At 45.3% G+C, this 16,851-nt stretch overlaps 1 protein-coding gene across 2 annotated transcripts in view; it reads right to left on the reverse strand.

The window, feature by feature from the left end:
* The window catches only part of F13A1 (coagulation factor XIII A chain), a 62,151-nt gene extending 47,759 nt beyond the window's left edge, over nucleotides 1–14,392 (reverse strand). Inside the window, exons 1-3 of one of the 2 annotated variants that reach the window (XM_065830986.2) lie at nucleotides 14,256–14,392; nucleotides 13,178–13,326; nucleotides 7,053–7,241 (exon numbers count right to left, since the gene is read on the reverse strand). In XM_065830986.2, coding sequence (XP_065687058.1) covers nucleotides 7,053–7,241; nucleotides 13,178–13,325 — 337 coding nt within the window. In that variant the 5' untranslated portion in view covers nucleotide 13,326; nucleotides 14,256–14,392. Of the gene's footprint in view, nucleotides 1–7,052; nucleotides 7,242–13,177; nucleotides 13,327–14,255 lie in introns of those variants that run through there. The other variant, XM_071804548.1, reaches the window with a different exon arrangement.
* Between the last annotated feature and the right edge of the window lie 2,459 nt (nucleotides 14,393–16,851).

Genomic DNA, 16,851 nt, shown 5'->3' on the forward strand with positions numbered 1-16,851 from the left:
GGGGAGGGGAGGGGAGGGGAGGGGAGGGGAGGGGAGGGGGGAGGGGAGGGGAGGGGAGGGGAGGGGAGGGGAGGGGAGGGGAGAGGGGAGGGGAGGGGAGGGGAGGGGAGGGGAGGGGAGGGGAGAGGAGAGGGGAGGGGAGGGGAGGGGAGGGGAGGGGAGGGGAGGGGGAGGGGAGGGGAGGGGAGGGGAGGGGAGGGGAGGGGAGGGGAGGGGAGGGGAGGGGAGGGGAGGGGAGGGGAGGGGAGGGGGGAGGGGGGAGGGGAGGGGAGGGGGGGGAGGGGAGGGGAGGGGAGGGGGGAGGGGGGAGGGGGGAGCAGGGGGAGAGGAGGGGGGAGGAGAAGGGAGAAAAAGGGAGGAGAAGGGAGAAAAAGGGAGAAAAAGGGAGAAAAAGGGAGAAAAAGGGAGAAAAAGGGAGAAAAAGGGAGAAAAAGGGAGAAAAAGGGAGAAAAAAGGGAGAAGGGAGAGAGAAGCGGGGGGGCGGGGGGGGAAGAAAAAGAGAGAGATAGTCTAATAAAACCCAAACAATCAAAAGGAGAAACATATTTTTCTAAAAATCATTGGTGTCTTCAAACCACTACTTTAATATTACACCTGGGTTCTTCCCACCCTCAAATCCCATTGCCCTCAGAAGCACTGAATATGGACTTTGAAATGTAGGAAACCCAAGTATCTTGAAATAATTCTTGCTTTGGCTCCAGTTAGGAATAACATCTGACCACTCTGTCCCAGAAGTGAATGTTTCTAGTACTTTATAGTCATAAAACACACATCAGAGTCACGCACCTTAGGTACTAAAATCATTTAAAAATACAGATAGATTTTATGTGCCACTTGATGCTGCAGCAGCAGTGCAAAAGGAGAACATAATAAAGACAAAGATTTCATTGTATGAAATATTGCAATTTATAGAGCACATCAAGGAACTCCCTCCTCTCTGCTCCTCTAGGGCCTGGCTGGGAATTCCAGGGGGGGAGCAAAAAATATCCCAGTGCCTTCATTCAGAAAGTAGATTTTGTTGTTCTTTGCTAAGAGCTGGCATACAGACCTCTTCTCTGGAGTAAATTTCTAGAAAATGTATTCCACTGCTGATACGTTATTCTTTCTTTCCCCAAATGGGACTCCATGTTCAGACAGGTGTTTCTGTATCATTGTTCAATTTTTGTAGTTCTTTGTTAAACAGGCATATAGTGATTTAATAAACTCTTAGCACTGTGTTACATACCAGCACCAACAGACTTTTCCATCAGCACTGAAGTTAGTTGCTCTTGTATAATGCCAAGAAGGCTCCTAAAAAAATAAAGATCCAACTTTTTCCCAATGAGCAACTTTTTCCCAGAGACAGAACTCAGCTCAACATCCCATCTGAGGTGCTGGTGGACACCTCATGTTCCAGCCACTCCATTAGCTACCACCTCCCCTGCGCCAGAGCTGCTGAGGAGGACAGGTGACAGCAAGGTGACAGAAATACTTCCCACTAAGACAGATTTACTGCCTGACAAAAGGAAAAAAACTCAACCTTCCTGGAATAACCCATGTCCCAACACTGCTGTGAAATTAGATAACGACTGTGGACGCTATGAAGAGCTCCGCTGATTCTGATGTGGGTGTCCTGAATTGAACCCTTGGTTATTTAGTTGTATTTAGATGTCCCTTTGACTATAAGTGGGAATGTAGTGGCACCTAAATAAGCCATATAGCATCAGCTAAAACATCTTAATGTTCTTAGCTGCTTTCTTGTATTTATAACTATTCCTGTGGAGCAGGCCTGGAAAGACTGTAGAAAAAGGAGCAGTAAGTCTCTGCTCTCATCTCAGGCCAAAAGACAACAATTTATAGGAGCCTGAGGAGTGCATATGGGTAGGTGCATGGATGCCCATGCATGCACATGTGTGGAAAGGTGAGTGTAGCCTGGCAGACAGGGATTTATGATCATTCCAGAAATATGCCAACGAATAAAATGTTCCTCATAATATTTAGGGCTAGACCAACATATATGGATTTATGAAGCCATTTAAGGAAAATACAAATAGACAACAATTTACGAGGAAGTGGGGAAATATATCATTAGGGTAAGGATGCAACATATAAACTCATCAACCACTGTAGGATTTACAACCATGTACAGGAAACTACTACTAAAAGCAAGACTGAAGGCCATATAAGCCCATCTAATAATTCATCTCCTTTTCAGAAAAATCAGTGCTGGTGCAGCAGTGACTGTGGAAACTTTGCAGCACCCATGCTAAACTGGCTGCCCCAGGTGCAGGAGCCATGCTTGGACAGGCTGAGCTCCACACTGTGGAAAGCTAAGAGCAGCACCAAGTATCACCATCGCCATGAATGCGGTAGTCAGGAGAGATCAAGACAGGTGAAGGGGTCATTGGCTCCTCTATGCTCCCTGGGGCTCCATGTAAACTGCAATTGTTTCTGCTGTGGGATGTAAGCACAGCTTCTACAGCTCTCTTGTGGCTCTTTCATCTTAACCCCAGACCAATAAAATGAGTATTTCCCCAGGGGTGATGCTCACCTTGCCTCCTATTAAAGCCAGGAAATGGGCTACGAGGAAGGAAATATGTAGTGATGGAGCAGCTCCGAAACCACAGGTACTGAGGCAGGGCTGCAGTCCAGCATGAGACCAGAGTAACACCTCACTACTCTTCATAAGTGGATAATTTTCCACATGGATTTTTTGGCACATTCATTGTTTTCTGTACTTTGGCAGACAAGTATAGTCCTAGTTTGATGAAGCATTATGTGAAAAACTGAATTATAATAATTCACATGTTAACACTTCATCCAGTTTCACTGATGATGACTCTATGGAAAACAGTCTTTTAAAGTAAAAAGGACTTCAGTCACAAGGAACCAACAAAGAAGAATATCAGCAAAAATGACTTTCAAGAGGCTAGAGTGAATTACTTATATATTTACACATATATGTTTGTTTTTATAATTTTGCCCATGAATTCCAGACTGTGTGAATCGTCTTTAAATGGACTGTGGATTAAAAGAGACTGTTGGTAAAGATTGTTCTGTGAGTGTTTCAGACCCACTTTCACAAGACGCGAGAAGCATTTGTCCCAGGTACCCTTGATTCATTATCAATTAGAAGGATTACGCAGTCTCTTCTTGCTTTACTTGCTTCATTAATCATCTTTTTAATGATGCAAAAGAAGCAAAAATAGGAGCAAAGAAAAGAGAACTAAAACTAAATTTTAGGGAATAGAGGAAATAGAATAGTTCTGCACACACAAAGGATCAAGTCATTACCATTGCTTCATTTTTCAGGAGCAAAATTAGTCTTTAATGGACAAAAATTCTGTGATGGATTAACGTCAATGCTGGGAAATTTCCAGTGCTGGGAATTTATCATTTCTGAACAGCTTTTTATGGTGCTATTGTACAAACAGCCCTCAGTGTTGGTACAGCCCTGCAAAAAGAGATGTTCAGCTCCAGCTGAATTCTCTGGGAGCCAAGGCCAGCCGTCCCTACCAAAAGTATCTTTGTACCTTGTGAGAATAGCACCTTGAAACACCCAAGAGATTCTACAGCTTGTAGACAGCATGGTCCACATTGCTTGAAGTGACATCCCTACCTTTGGAGATACCCAAAACCTGTCCCTAGGGTGAGGCCCTGAGCAGCCAGAGCAAGTTGGACTTGCTTTGAGTAAGGGCTTGAACATGAGACCTCCAGAGGTCCCTCCAACCTAGGTTATTCTACTCTTCTGCTGTACCATTTGAAGTCTGCTTGGGCACAGAGAGAGCTCTTTGGAAAGGTAATTTTACAACCATCTGCCCATATTTCTGTGTGTCCATCAATTTAATCTTTCAAATTCAGCACCTTCCTAGGAGATATAGCCCTTGTTTCCCTGAGCTCAAGCTGCCTCTGCTGTATGGCTGTGGCCTGAGCCAGTCCCTTGGTGTAGCTCTTGCCTGACAGTACCACAGGGCAGGTCTTTGGTGATCTTAAAGTCAGATCTTGGTCTATGGGGGAGAGTCAATGGGAGAAAAAAAAATATCCAGAAGGGAGTTGACCCCATTTTAAGACAGCGGGGCTAAACTGCAACCCAAGGTAGCCTAGGCGACAGATTTTGGACTGGGTTCTGGCTTTCAAGCAGCTGGCATTATGAGAGGTGGATGACTGCTCTTCAGGCAGAAGAACAGAAAAAACCCGGATGTAAAAGGACACAGCTCCCCATTACAAAAAGTTTGAGAGTAGAGCACTGAAATCTTGAGCACTCTGTTCCCTTTCCTAAGTACAAGAAACCCCTTCTTTCTCCCGGACTTGCCAATAAAAGGAGAAGTAGCAAGAGTCAAGCAGATCATCTCTAGATAATTTCCTTCTCCTTTGTGGACTGTTTTTGTCTTGCTTTCTGTTGCTAGCCTCTGAGAAAAAAAATGTACTGTGTTTTCACCACATGTACATAAAAAGAAACATTTGTGGAGCACTGAGTATTAACCAGTTCCTAGAAGAGGAGCTTGAACATCTCTTCTCACACGTGAATCTCTGTGAGCTATAATAAATTCCTTGTAGCAAGAGGGCAGTGGTGTTCACAGAAACAGACACTTAAAAAGCAGGGAAGGGCAATAGCATTATATACTATCCTGTATATGCAGCACTTTCCTTCAGCTGATTGCCAGATACCACACATGGGACACCAGAATTACTGTTCCCATTTCACAGTAATAGCAAAGAATGGGGAGGAGAAGTCAACCACAGACTCAGGGCTGACTCCAAAGTCATCATTCAGAGCTGAGTTTGTTGCAAAGTCTCCCCTAGCATTTAACCCCATTCCTACTGTGGCTGAGGATGAAGGGATTTTTATCCCTGATTAGAGATTCACAGTACAAACCACAGACAGATGTGTTAGGAAAGAGCAACAGGAAAATAAGTGAATATGTTCTCTTAAGTGGACTGTGCAACGTCAAAAGAAGTGTTAAATTTCTTCTTCCAATATAGAATATCTGATTAAAACAAACGCAAACTGCACACAATTCAATAAAAAACAAATGTTCCATTTTCCACTTCTTCTTGCTACAGCTGTTTGTTTTAAACATATAAAGATTAAGGGAACAGTCTTGAATTTAATTAAATCCCAAAAGAACTAATGATATTTATGCATATTAAATTTTTAAAGGCACTTGTGGCTGTTCAGCCAATCATTCACTGGACTGTCATAACATGCCTCCCAACCCTAATTTAAATTAGAAAGAAGAGACCCATGAAAAAAAATGAGCAGACAGTAACCTTTTCACTGCACATATGTTTAAGAGATAAATGCCCATCTAGGTTTAAAATGCAACGAATCTAATAAATGGCCACATCATCATAATTCAACGGTGGAAAAAAATCAATGTTACAAATTTTGGAACTGCGTCTCTCAGGAAAGTAAATTAAAACGTCAATCCAAACCTACTTTAAAGAGTTTATAAGGGAAATATTGACATCTTAACACAGAAACTCCCAGATCACTCTCGGTGAAGCTGTGGCTTTCCCAGAGCTGTGATGCAGGGACCAGTATTCAGTGGGGCCATTTTGGGAGCAAAGTAGGAGGCTCCACTCTTTGCTTGGTTTCCTCCTTCTTTAGTGAGGTCATAGAATCATTTTGATTGGAAAAGATCTTTGAGTCAAACCGTTAACCTAGCATTGTGGAGCCCAGCTCTAAACCACATCCCTAAGAACCTTATCTACACGTCTTGTAAACACTTCCAGGGATGCTGTTCTCTGGTGCTGTTCCTTCAATAAACCAACAGGTACCTTAGGACCTGGGGCTCTGATGAACTCTCAGTGAGAAGAAAAATGATTTCTTGCTCTTTTTGCAGTAAATCAAGAAAGCCTGTGATGTGCCCCTGAGTAAGTCTCTGATCCAAAGCTACAATCTCTGAACCTTCTCCCTTGTTACCAAGTTGGCTGTAAATCACAGAATCATAGAATCATTCTAGTTGGAAGAGAGCCTCAAGATCATCGAGTCCAACCATAACCTAACTCTGGCACTAAAACATGTCCTTAAGATCCTCATCTATACATCTTTTAAACAACTCCAGGGATGATGACACAACCACTTCTCTGGGCAGCCTGTTCCACTGCTTCACAGCCCTTTTCATGAAGAAATTTTTCATAATATCCAAACTAAATCTCCCCTGGCGCAACTTGAGGCTATTTCCTCTCATCCTGTCACTTGCTGCTTAGGAGAAGAGACCAACACCCTCCATGCTACAACCTCCTTTCACATAGTTGTAGAGAGTGATAAGGTCTCCCCTCAGCCTCCTTTTCTCCAGGCTAAACAACACCAGTTCCCTCAGCTGCTCCTCATCAGACTGGTGCTTCAGACCCTTCACCAGCTTCATTGCTCTTCTTTGAATTCTCTCCAGCACCTCAATGTCTTTCTTGCAGTGACAGGCCCAAAACTGAACACAGGATTCAAGTTGTGGCCTCACTAGTGCCCAAGTGCAAGGGCACAATCACTTCCCTAGTCCTGCTGGCCACATTATTGCTGATACAAACCAGGATGCTATTGGCCTTTGAGGCCACCTGGGCACAGTGCTGGATCATGTTCAGCTGGCTGTCGATCGGCACCCCCAGATCCTTTTACACCAGATGCAGACTGTGAAGTTGCAAGGCCTCCTATTCTTCCATCCTGTGTAATTTTCCCACCTTGCATACTCAACATTTTGTTATCCCAGCTCATACATAGTCATCTCTCCCACCTCAAACAACAGACTCCTCCTCTCTGCATCTCCTAAACGCTAATGAAATACGTTTGCTGTTCCACCTACTTGTCAGAATTGCCATACGGCATTAACTAGAGATAAATTTGAAAGTCCTCAATAGTGCTCTTCTTCTCTCACAAGAAATTTTGCTGACTTTCTCAAGTAAGGATTCAGATCCTGTTCAGAAAAGCTCTTCCTTGCCTATGGTTAAGCCTGTTTCTATGGTTTATCAATCATAACAGGAAAAGGCCCAGATATTAAGTACTGCTGTGTTCCTGTTTATGAAAGACTCTTCAACCTCGCTTTGCTGATATGACACAGCCTTTACCAGGCACTTACCTATCAAATACTCCAGCCAGAATTGGTCCTTCTCTGGGTTATAGGGCCGGTTGAAGTCAACCTGGATTTGGAAAAGCTGTCCCCGACGCACTATCAGCTTGGGGCTGTAATACTTGTCAGTGTGGTGCTGCTGCTTGTTGATTTCATGGGGCTCCTTGAACATCTGAATATCCACAACACGTAGGTAATCTGCAGGGACACGTAAATGAACAGAGAGAAAAGGAGTCAGTATATCAGAATGTCAACACGGATATCAACATCATGAGAAGCCCTGTCCTCCCCTTCTCCAACGTTGCCTCATCAAGGAACACCATGCAATGGAGCATGCTGGATCTGTTCAGGGTTTACATCCTCATGGACTGACACTTCTCCATCTACCTGCCATTTTCACAGAGGCTGCAAGGTTTCTAATGAATTATGAAAGCAATTGCAGAAAGAGCAGGTTGCTATGGGTAGAAAGATGAATGTCCCCAGGGAGAGCTGGGCTCCATCTTTCCTTTGGCACTGGCTTTCTGCAAGTCTGGGCCTTGCTGTCACAAGTTTACCAGTGCAATCAGTGGATCTTTGACAGCTGTGGCTTCATGTCTTCCATCTTGCAGCCCTTCATTCGTAAAATGTAAATTCACAGGGGGTTTGTGATGTTTAAATATATTAATGTTTGCAAAGCACTGCTACTATTGAGCGCTGAAGAGCCTGAGATGCAGATAATGATCTTGCAATCAGCTGAGGGCTTGGATTGTCTGTATTAAATAAGGTTTTGGTGTACTGTATGTGTCTAGACTCAGCTTCTCAGTACACCTCCACTGCTATTACCATCTTCTTATGAAAACTAAATATAACATTACAGTGTATAATTACAGCATAGAGTTACAGGCAAACAGCAGTAGGTATCTATAACATGCATGGGCAAAACTTCACTCCCTTCAAATTAGGGCTGTCTAAAGAGTTATAGCCTACCACTGCTGGAACTTAGTCTGCTCAGCTAATGACCATTGTGGGGTGGCATTGGGATAGCCAAAGGCACTTGCAGTCATCACGAGCTACATGACTGCACCGTACCAGGAATCTTCACAATGGGAGTCTTCTCACAGAACAAGCAACCACATGAAAACAAACTGGACATCATTCTTTTGCCTACATACTCGGGCAGATAATCACAAAATCTCTGCCAGGAGGACCATTAGTGCCCACCACCAGGAGAGAGATTGAAGTGTAAAGCTTGATTTGCAGCTCTCAGCTTGTCTTTCCAGGTGCTGACAGTTAGAAACTAGATAATTCCTGCATTTTATACTGATGATACAGAGCCAAATTCATGCCTGGCAAAAAGAGGTGCACATTTACAGCAGCTGGTGGAGCTGTGTGTACTCCTGATGGTGGCTAATTTGGCCTGCAATTGAGTACACTGTGAGCTGGAATGATGTGCTCAGCTAATGAGTTGGATATTGAAGTCACTGAGGACTGGATGAGACCTGTTCATAGAATCTCAAGCAACAGCTTTGTATGCTGCTCTTCCTTAAAGGTAGGGAGATGTTGCACGGTGGCTGGCTCTGGACAAAGAGCAGAGCAGTTCCCTCTGGGATGCACAGACTCCAGGCTACTGTGGCATTTGCCTCAGTCCTGCCCTTCTGCAGGGATGTGTTCCAGACAGCAGCAGAGCCCGCATGCAGCAACTCCCCTGGACACCAGCATGGTCCTTCTGCCCCAGCCAAGCCACCCAAGCTGGCCTCTGGGTGGCAGGTGACAGGGAGGGGGAAATAAGGGCAGCAGGAGCAGGTCCTGCTTGTGCATTGTCACCATCAGCTGGGAAGGGAAGGGAAGGGAAGGGAAGGGAAGGGAAGGGAAGGGAAGGGAAGGGAAGGGAAGGGAAGGGAAGGGAAGGGAAGGGAAGGGAAGGGAAGGGAAGGGAAGGGAAGGGAAGGGAAGGGAAGGGAAGGGAAGGGAAGGGAAGGGACCTGTCTGAGGATCCTTTTATGGAAAAACCTTGGACAACTGAACCTAAATCCATCCACCTCCTGCTAACCCTAATCTGCAGAAAGGCTGGAATATCCTGTTGAATCCTGAGGCAGGCTTGAAGTCCCATGACAATGTTATTGTTATCCTCCATTTAATTCACTAGGCTTCTGGAGTAACTTTCGTAGATCCCTGCTGGCTTTAGTGCTGGCTGAAGTTACAGAGATGGTTTTTGTGTGAAACATTAAATGCGTTCTGCTCAGAAATCATTCTCATTGCTCCTCTGTGAAGTGGGGCATGTCTTTGCCTCCCTCCCTGCAAAACTCATCAATGCTCACTCACAATAACACTGACAAAGCTCACGATTAAATTATGTGAGGCAGGAACTTCCCAGAGGGTGGTAAAGCAGGGGCGGGGAGAGCGTCCCCAGTTTTCTCTCTCAACCCTCCCAGGCTGAAAGCAGTGCATGTAAAAGCTGCATACCTTGGGGTGAAGCTATCAGTAAGTTTGGCTCAGCTTCTCCCTCCTTCCAAGGAGGCATAAAAAGAGAGCTGAGGGCTTGTTGTGTTTTCATCTCATGTTCTGAATTAAAAAGCAACAGTGACCCTGCCGTTCCTTCGCATGTTTCCCCCTTCAAGGAACTGCAAAGCTAAGCCACCCTGGGCCACCAGTTCAGCATTTGCTTCATTTTGTCTCAGACACTTACATGGCTTCTGTCAAAACACAGCCATACACACCTGCAGAAAACACATTCCACTTTCACTCTCTGTGTTAGAATATATGTTGAGCTTGCCAGATCAAGGTTACCTGTGACCAAGCCTGTGTTAATTACAGTAATGGTAATTATGAAGGACAAAACCTGAGCAGTGTAATGGGATGTGCTAAGTCCATCACCAGGGTGTGATCAAAAGGAAGGCTCCAGGCAAAGTGCATGTCACTGCTTATCTGTTTGTGAGGGACAGGTGGCCACTGCTCATCTGTTTGTGAGGGACAGGTGGCCACCAAGGCCTCCTTTTAAGTCAGGTCCTTTTGTTAGTTTGCCTGTAGACTGGTCTGTTGTTTAGTGCAAGCAGGTTTGCTGCACGAGAGGCAGCAGTCTGATGCTTTCTTAAAGCTTTTGCAGTGTTAAGCTTGCGTGGAAATAAATGAGCACAAGCTTGAGCTGTTTTTCAAATAACAAAAATAGCCTTCAAATATCAGGTTTTCTTGAAGGATCAGAGAAAAAGGGTTCTGGATTACAAACCAAATAGTGTGAGTTTCCAAAAGAGGTGCCCATCGCTGTGCCAACAGGGGAAGCACTATTCTCTGTCGAGTCGCTGAACGTTGTAAAGGAAGGTGCGTGGGGAGCTTGCAGACCGTGGGGCTGCAAGGCTGCGTCCTCCCACCAAGCAACTGTAAGTGCCAGGCCCACGTGTAACACATTGTGGCGAGATGGGCTAGTCAGGAATAGCCAGGGGGAGGACATGGCACAGGTGTGCTCACAGAGACACAGGCTTCTTGCTGAAGAAACACTCGGGGGTTGAGCATCCTCCTCGATGAGCATCTCCTCCCACAAGGAAACCGGGCTCCAGCAACAGGCAGCTCCCTGACCGGGCTGGGGGTGCAGCAGTCCCCGTCAGCCTCTGCCACATGCTCCGGCTGTGATTCAGCAGCACAGAAGTGGGTGTCAGCAGAGAGCTAGTCAAGCACAGAGTTTACCTCATGCTACAGTAGTAGCTAAAATAGGTCAAATGAATCACACCTTAAAAATGCCTGTTTCGCTCTGCTAGCTGTCAAGGGGAATGGGGGTGACTAGCTCAGATGTAGACACCTACACTGCACAGATCAAGGGCAGGATTCAGTTAAATTTAGGTATCTAAACGATGTGAGCCTGGTATGCAACTCTTATTGTGGCCAGTTGACGGTTGGTTGCTGTAGCCAGTGGAGTGTGGTACAGATCACCCTGGAACTGACACCCACAGCCTCTCTGGACAGCCTGTGCCCTCACCTCCGCTTGCTGGCTGGCTCTGTGTTGATTATGGTCTGACGCAGGTGAAGACACTGACATTTAGATGTTTATAGCAGGTGTCCAATCCTTCCCCAAAGGCTAGAAAACACCTCAGTTGTAGCAGCAGGGATAAAAGGGATAAAAGCATTTGTTTGCTTTTTTCAGTGTGTTACAGCAATGAAATGTGGGAACCACTACAAAAAAATGTGGACAACCCAGAAGTGTAGAGGTGTGCAGGCGAAGGGGAAGGAGGTGGCACAAGCAGTCCTCTGTAAGGATGTGCTCACAGTGCTATAGCCCTGCCATGCTCTGCCGTTCCAGCTCTGCCTGCAGGTGCTCACTTTATCCCCCAAGCACAACGCTGTGAGCGCTCTGGGCAGGCTCAGCTCCTGAACTCAGCTCCCAGTCTGAGTTCCATTGAGCTATAAACCTTTAGTGTGGTCTGACAGGTGACTTAAGCATCCTACTCCCGTGTGTCCAGGGTTCACACTGACATCAGCTGTTATCACAGGCTTAGATCACAGGTGATGTGCACTGAAACAGGAAGAGGGCTGCAGTCCCTTCCCTTCCTGTGACCCCTTGCAGGTTGTTGCTACAAGCACTGCAGAGCTGAACTGCACAGCAGAGCTGATTCAGCTGTACAAAAAGAGTTTTGCTGTTATGCAGAAGTTTATTTTTCAACCATACCACTCCCATAGAGGGGTTTATCCTCCGGCCACACAAACTCTTGCTTTGGACAAAGGCTGTTTTTCTCACCAGCAGTATCACTTTAAACACGTTTGGTTCCTGCCTCAGGTCACTTGAACTGACATTCTTAAGCTTCAACTGTATTTCAGAAAAGCAAGAAGTTCCATCCACCAACACCACACTTCATTCAGAGCCTGACATGAAGCACATCAAAAAGCAATAAGAATCTTTCTCCTGGTACCTGTGGGCTTTAGCTACAGGCTCTATTTGTTCTAAGGTATCCCACACCCTTACACAACTCCAGCTTCTGTGAGCAGATTGGGTTTGGAGCAATATCTAGTTAGGACCTGTATTGCATTACATTTGACAATTTAAACACACATACTTGCCCCAGAGCTACAGAGTTGTTTGAAAATGTTCAAGCAAAGTTTCTATAGTCTTAACATGCCACTTGGTTTGCTCAGGCATTTTTTTTTTAAATATATGTATATTATAGTGGGGAACATGTGGTTAAGACACATGATTAGGATTACAGAAATAATGCTTTCCAATAAAAATTTGAGTTTGTCACTTAAGACCTCTTTGCCCATTTCCCAATGTGTAGAATGCCAGTAATTAATGCATGTCCACATTTATTAAGCCTTTTTTCAACCCTGTATGAGAAGTCCCATATGACCATAAAGTATTATTACATCTGGCTACCCTGAGTTGCCACATTCAACAAGTTCTGCTGTTCATTTCAAACCGGCCAGAAAACCAACATCATTTAATTGGTGACTCATTCAGCAGCCAATCTTGATTTTTTTTAATGAAATCTTATCTTTATTTTTTTTTTCTTAAGGTTCACTCCAAAAAGTTTGCACTGAGAATGTGGATTGATTTGCCTACCCCCTACATTATATTGTTTTGACTCCCCAACCAAATGATTGAAACACTTTTCACAGGAGAATAATTAAAATTATGGGGATGTCTTTAAGAATTGCAGTCATTTTATGAGAGAGTTGAACATCTAGCAAAAGTTTTCCCTGCCAGTCAGCATTTTGCAGTAGTTTTGCAGTCAGTTTAAGGCTAGACAAACCAGAAGGGCCATTAATAAGGGTGCCTCCTCCTGTCCCCTTCATACAGTGTTGCCACAGCCATGACTGAAGCCAGCACTTTCTAAAGTGCCCCTGTGATTGCGATCAAACTGGGAAAACCCATCCTTGCCTTTTTCTTAATCAGTCCCACAGTTCAATCTGAAAACCGGTCATTCAACTTCTTCCCTCCTTGCTTTCCTTACCCTTGAGGTAATGTTTCCAAGCACACGGGTGTTTTTAGTAAGTTATTTCCATGAACAGCAATAAAAGCTATCTGAGATCAAAATACATAAGGAGATTGAGAGGTATGTAGGACACAAATTACAATACTAAGCAAAAAGTGGTTTGGTTTTAATTCACAGACCTGGGCATGGATGAGTATGGAAGATATAAAAATAGATTCATGGCTTAATAGTACAATGTACCTTTTGGATTAAATCCTCTAGGTATCAATCCAAAAGCCTCCATCTCAGGGACCTCATTTTCTTCTTCATTAGAGTTGTTTGATGGGAGGGCTCTTCTCCCATTCAGAGGAGGTTTCCTCTCTTCATTGGTATCCATTGTTTCAGACATCCTGTGTTAAAAATGTTGTAATACCATGAAAGAAAGAAATATTGCAATTAAAACCAAACATGAGCCAGCATGGCACATGTAAGATGGGAGAAACCAAAAACAATGTGTGGTGCCAGGAAACTACACATTTTTAGACACACATAAATAAAAACTGAGAGGCAGAAAACATCAGTCTAATGGTGGAGTACAGCTCTCTAAGGAGTAGAAGGCATTTTGTGTTTGTCAAAACACATGAATAAGAGAAGAAGAGGGGCGGGAGAAGGAGAAGGAAGCCTAACACAGAAGTGTTTGTCTAGGAGAAGCAGGACACTAAAAACATTAGGGAGTTTCAGGTAAACAAACTGGAAAATCATTCACTCTTCTACCCTCCAAAACAGCATTATTGAATCCAAAATAGCAAATTATATTTCCAGAAAGTGCATCACACACTACCTCCCCCTAATAAAAATGACATTCTAAGTTATACTGCAATCATCCCAAATGCTACAGCCTACAACAGTCTGTGGGTGATTACTGGAGAATTGTGTTTTTGTCCCTATGCACACAAACACCCAATATCTAATAGGCTAACTCCTGTACCAAGACAACCCACTTTTGAGAAAGAGAGAGAAAGAAAGTGAGAGGGGAGAAAGGAAAAAAATAAATAAAGGAAAAAGCACTTATCCACTTATTTCTCTCCTGCTAACAACCTTAAGGGAAATCTCAGATGTAGGCTGATCAGAGATTTCTCTTTGAGCTAGTCAAAACTGCTTTCACATCTATTTCAGTGTAAGCATGTAGCAATGAAAGTGCCATGCCATCTTTCCAAGAAAATATTCATGGCTGAGAACAAAACTTCTTCCCAAAGCTCCTGAAAACAGCAATTCAAAATGTAGCAATTATTTAACAGCAGTAAGCTCTTAAAGGAAGTTTTTTAGTTAGCAAGGGTACCTTCTTTTCAGATAGTTTTTTTTTTTTTCTTTCTTTCTTTTTCTTCTCCCTTGCAGAATTTCTGAAGAGTTATAGAAGCCTGGAAAAAGTTGGGGGTTTTTAAGTAACCTCTGTGTACCCTCCTCCCTCCTGTTGCAATAGGACAGTGCTGATAGGGTTGCCAAGCCCTCCCCACACCACCTCGGAGGATCTGCCACTGCTGCTGGCACATCTTTGTTTACTCCCTCCCTCTCTCTGCCTGTCTTACCCCAACCCCACTCACCAGGAGCATTTCAGGGCACTTGGGCACCATAGTTTCAGTTCTTAGTGAGACAGAATAGAGCTTCTCATGGCACAAGGGCATGAGGGAGACCAAATGGGATTTTCTGAGGGACACAGCCCAAGAAGCCATGCTCACCATGTTGCTGATATTTAATGGTGTCTCTGTCTCATGGTGCCTGCAATGCAACTTCATGTGCTGGTTTTCAGAGTATCCCTAGGCAGATACAGCGACAGTTCCGCTGCCTGGTGCATCCTGGCAGTCCCTTCGGACTGTGTGGAACATGGACATGGAGAGCTTGTTGGTAGCCCAGCAGAGGCGATCTTTTCCTTAAGGCCCTCTGCAGTTCAGGACAGTCAAGGTATTTTGCACCAAACAGCTATGTTTGGGGAAAATGACCTTCAGCTCTTACCCATGATAAAACGTGTATCACCTAACAGCCAGGGTCTGGGGCAGTACGTGGTGGAAGCATTTTAGCTCCACACCAACTTCATTCGGTTCCACCAGACTCTAAGATAACTGGGGAGTGTGTGAGACACTTCCTCTGTCAGACATAACTCCATGAACCAGTGGAGTTACACAAAGAAAAAGCAGTGTACAGGCAAGAACTGAGGCCTACTGGTTGGCAGCAGAGGTACAAATTACCTACTAAGTGCACAGACAGGCATACACAGGCCAAGCAGTGGAGAGCCCTGCCATTGGCACTTATTTACCTCAGTTGCAGGGTAGATAAAGGAGCAAGGAGACACAGTGAAGAGGACCCCACTCTCTTTCAGCTAGCTATGACTTCCAGTCCTGTAACATCGATGATGCCTCAAACCCCTGCTAAATTCACATCACTGAAACCAAGCCAGGAGGCAGAGAAGACAATTGTGTCACATTCCTGTAATGGGAAGCAGCAGGTAAATAATCTGGAAGGCAGGACCCCCACCCTAGCTCCCTGGAAATTTCCCAGTAGAGACCACAGCAAGGTAGAAGCCAGGATACTCGCATGGTGCAGGGCAGAGATACCAGCTGGGAACCTGGGAGCGTTGTATCAGCACCAGCACGTCATTGCAGCTGGGCTAACCAGCCTCCTCAGGCTGACTGCTGAGGCACAGCACCAGGCTGCCGTGGTTTTGGAGGCAGCCTCACTATCTGCACAGGAGCATTGCACTATGCTGTCTCATAGCCAAAGGGCTCAGGCTCTCTCACACCTCACCCAGTAGGTTATTAGGCATGTAGCATGGCAAGCCACTTAGCCAGGGGACTCCCCTTCCCCTCTGCCCCAGGAGCACAGGCACCCCACAGGGAGAGATATGGTCCCATCACTGGCATCCTGAGCTATGATTTCTTTTGACTCACTTTTAGGCAGATGGGACCTGCGGTAACCATCTGGAGGGCAAGTGGCACCCCTGGCACCCAGGAACACAACGAGTTTTCTAGAGGAAGAGGTTGGTTGCTGATTTTCTTTTTTTTTTTTTTCTTTTTCCCCTTCTACCCTGGTTCCTATGTGGCATGGTGTGCTTTGTGCCTCCCTCTCCACTTCCAGCCAACACTTCAGTTCCCAAAAACTGCAGCTGCTGCGACGACGTTACAAAAACTGATATAAATATTGCCTCGGTGCCATGCCTGCTGGAGGCCTGCAACACAAATAAGAAACGCCGTCTCCAGAGGAAGTCATGTGCTTCCCCAAGTGGCTGCGGTGCTGTCAGAGCCAAGAGGAAAACTTCCCGTCAGAGCGAGGAGGGGAGAGAGCGGATGCAGCCAAACAGATCCTGCTCCAGCCGTTGTGCTCTAGCAGCCAGCAGTTGCAGATGTCTCCCCGCACCCATCCACATCTCTCCAGGGTTTTCGGCAAAAGCTGGTGATCACATGGAAAGCATGGAGGCCAGAATTTTTGGCGGTAGTGGCAGGAGTGGGGCTTCGCATCCAGGGAGAGTAATGTTCTGAAGGCTGTAATTTATTTATTTTGTGGGGAGTGATGTAGATTCGTGCTTATGACAGCTCCAGATGGCAGGTATTTTCTCATTACCTTGACTTCTTAACATTTGCTCTCCCTTGCCTATTAGACTGCATTGGCCTTAATTTGACTTCCATGGTTCGAAACTACTGACATCAGGGCTGATGCAATAAGGGGGCAAGGCGAACACAAAACCCTAGTTTTCCTGCAGGGTCTTATATTTAATGAATGATGCACTGGGATGACCGGTGAGAAAGCACTCTCTCTTCCTGAAGCCACTTCTGCACTGCACCCTGTGGGGAACAGCGAGCCCATACCCAATTCTCAGAGGCAGCCTTCAGACGCTCGTGGGCTTTGCCAAAGACCTTTGCAGTCATGGGCACTGTTCCCACTGA

Source organism: Patagioenas fasciata, chromosome 2 (genome assembly GCF_037038585.1).
Source record: "Patagioenas fasciata isolate bPatFas1 chromosome 2, bPatFas1.hap1, whole genome shotgun sequence".
Classification (NCBI taxonomy): Eukaryota; Metazoa; Chordata; class Aves; order Columbiformes; family Columbidae; genus Patagioenas; species Patagioenas fasciata.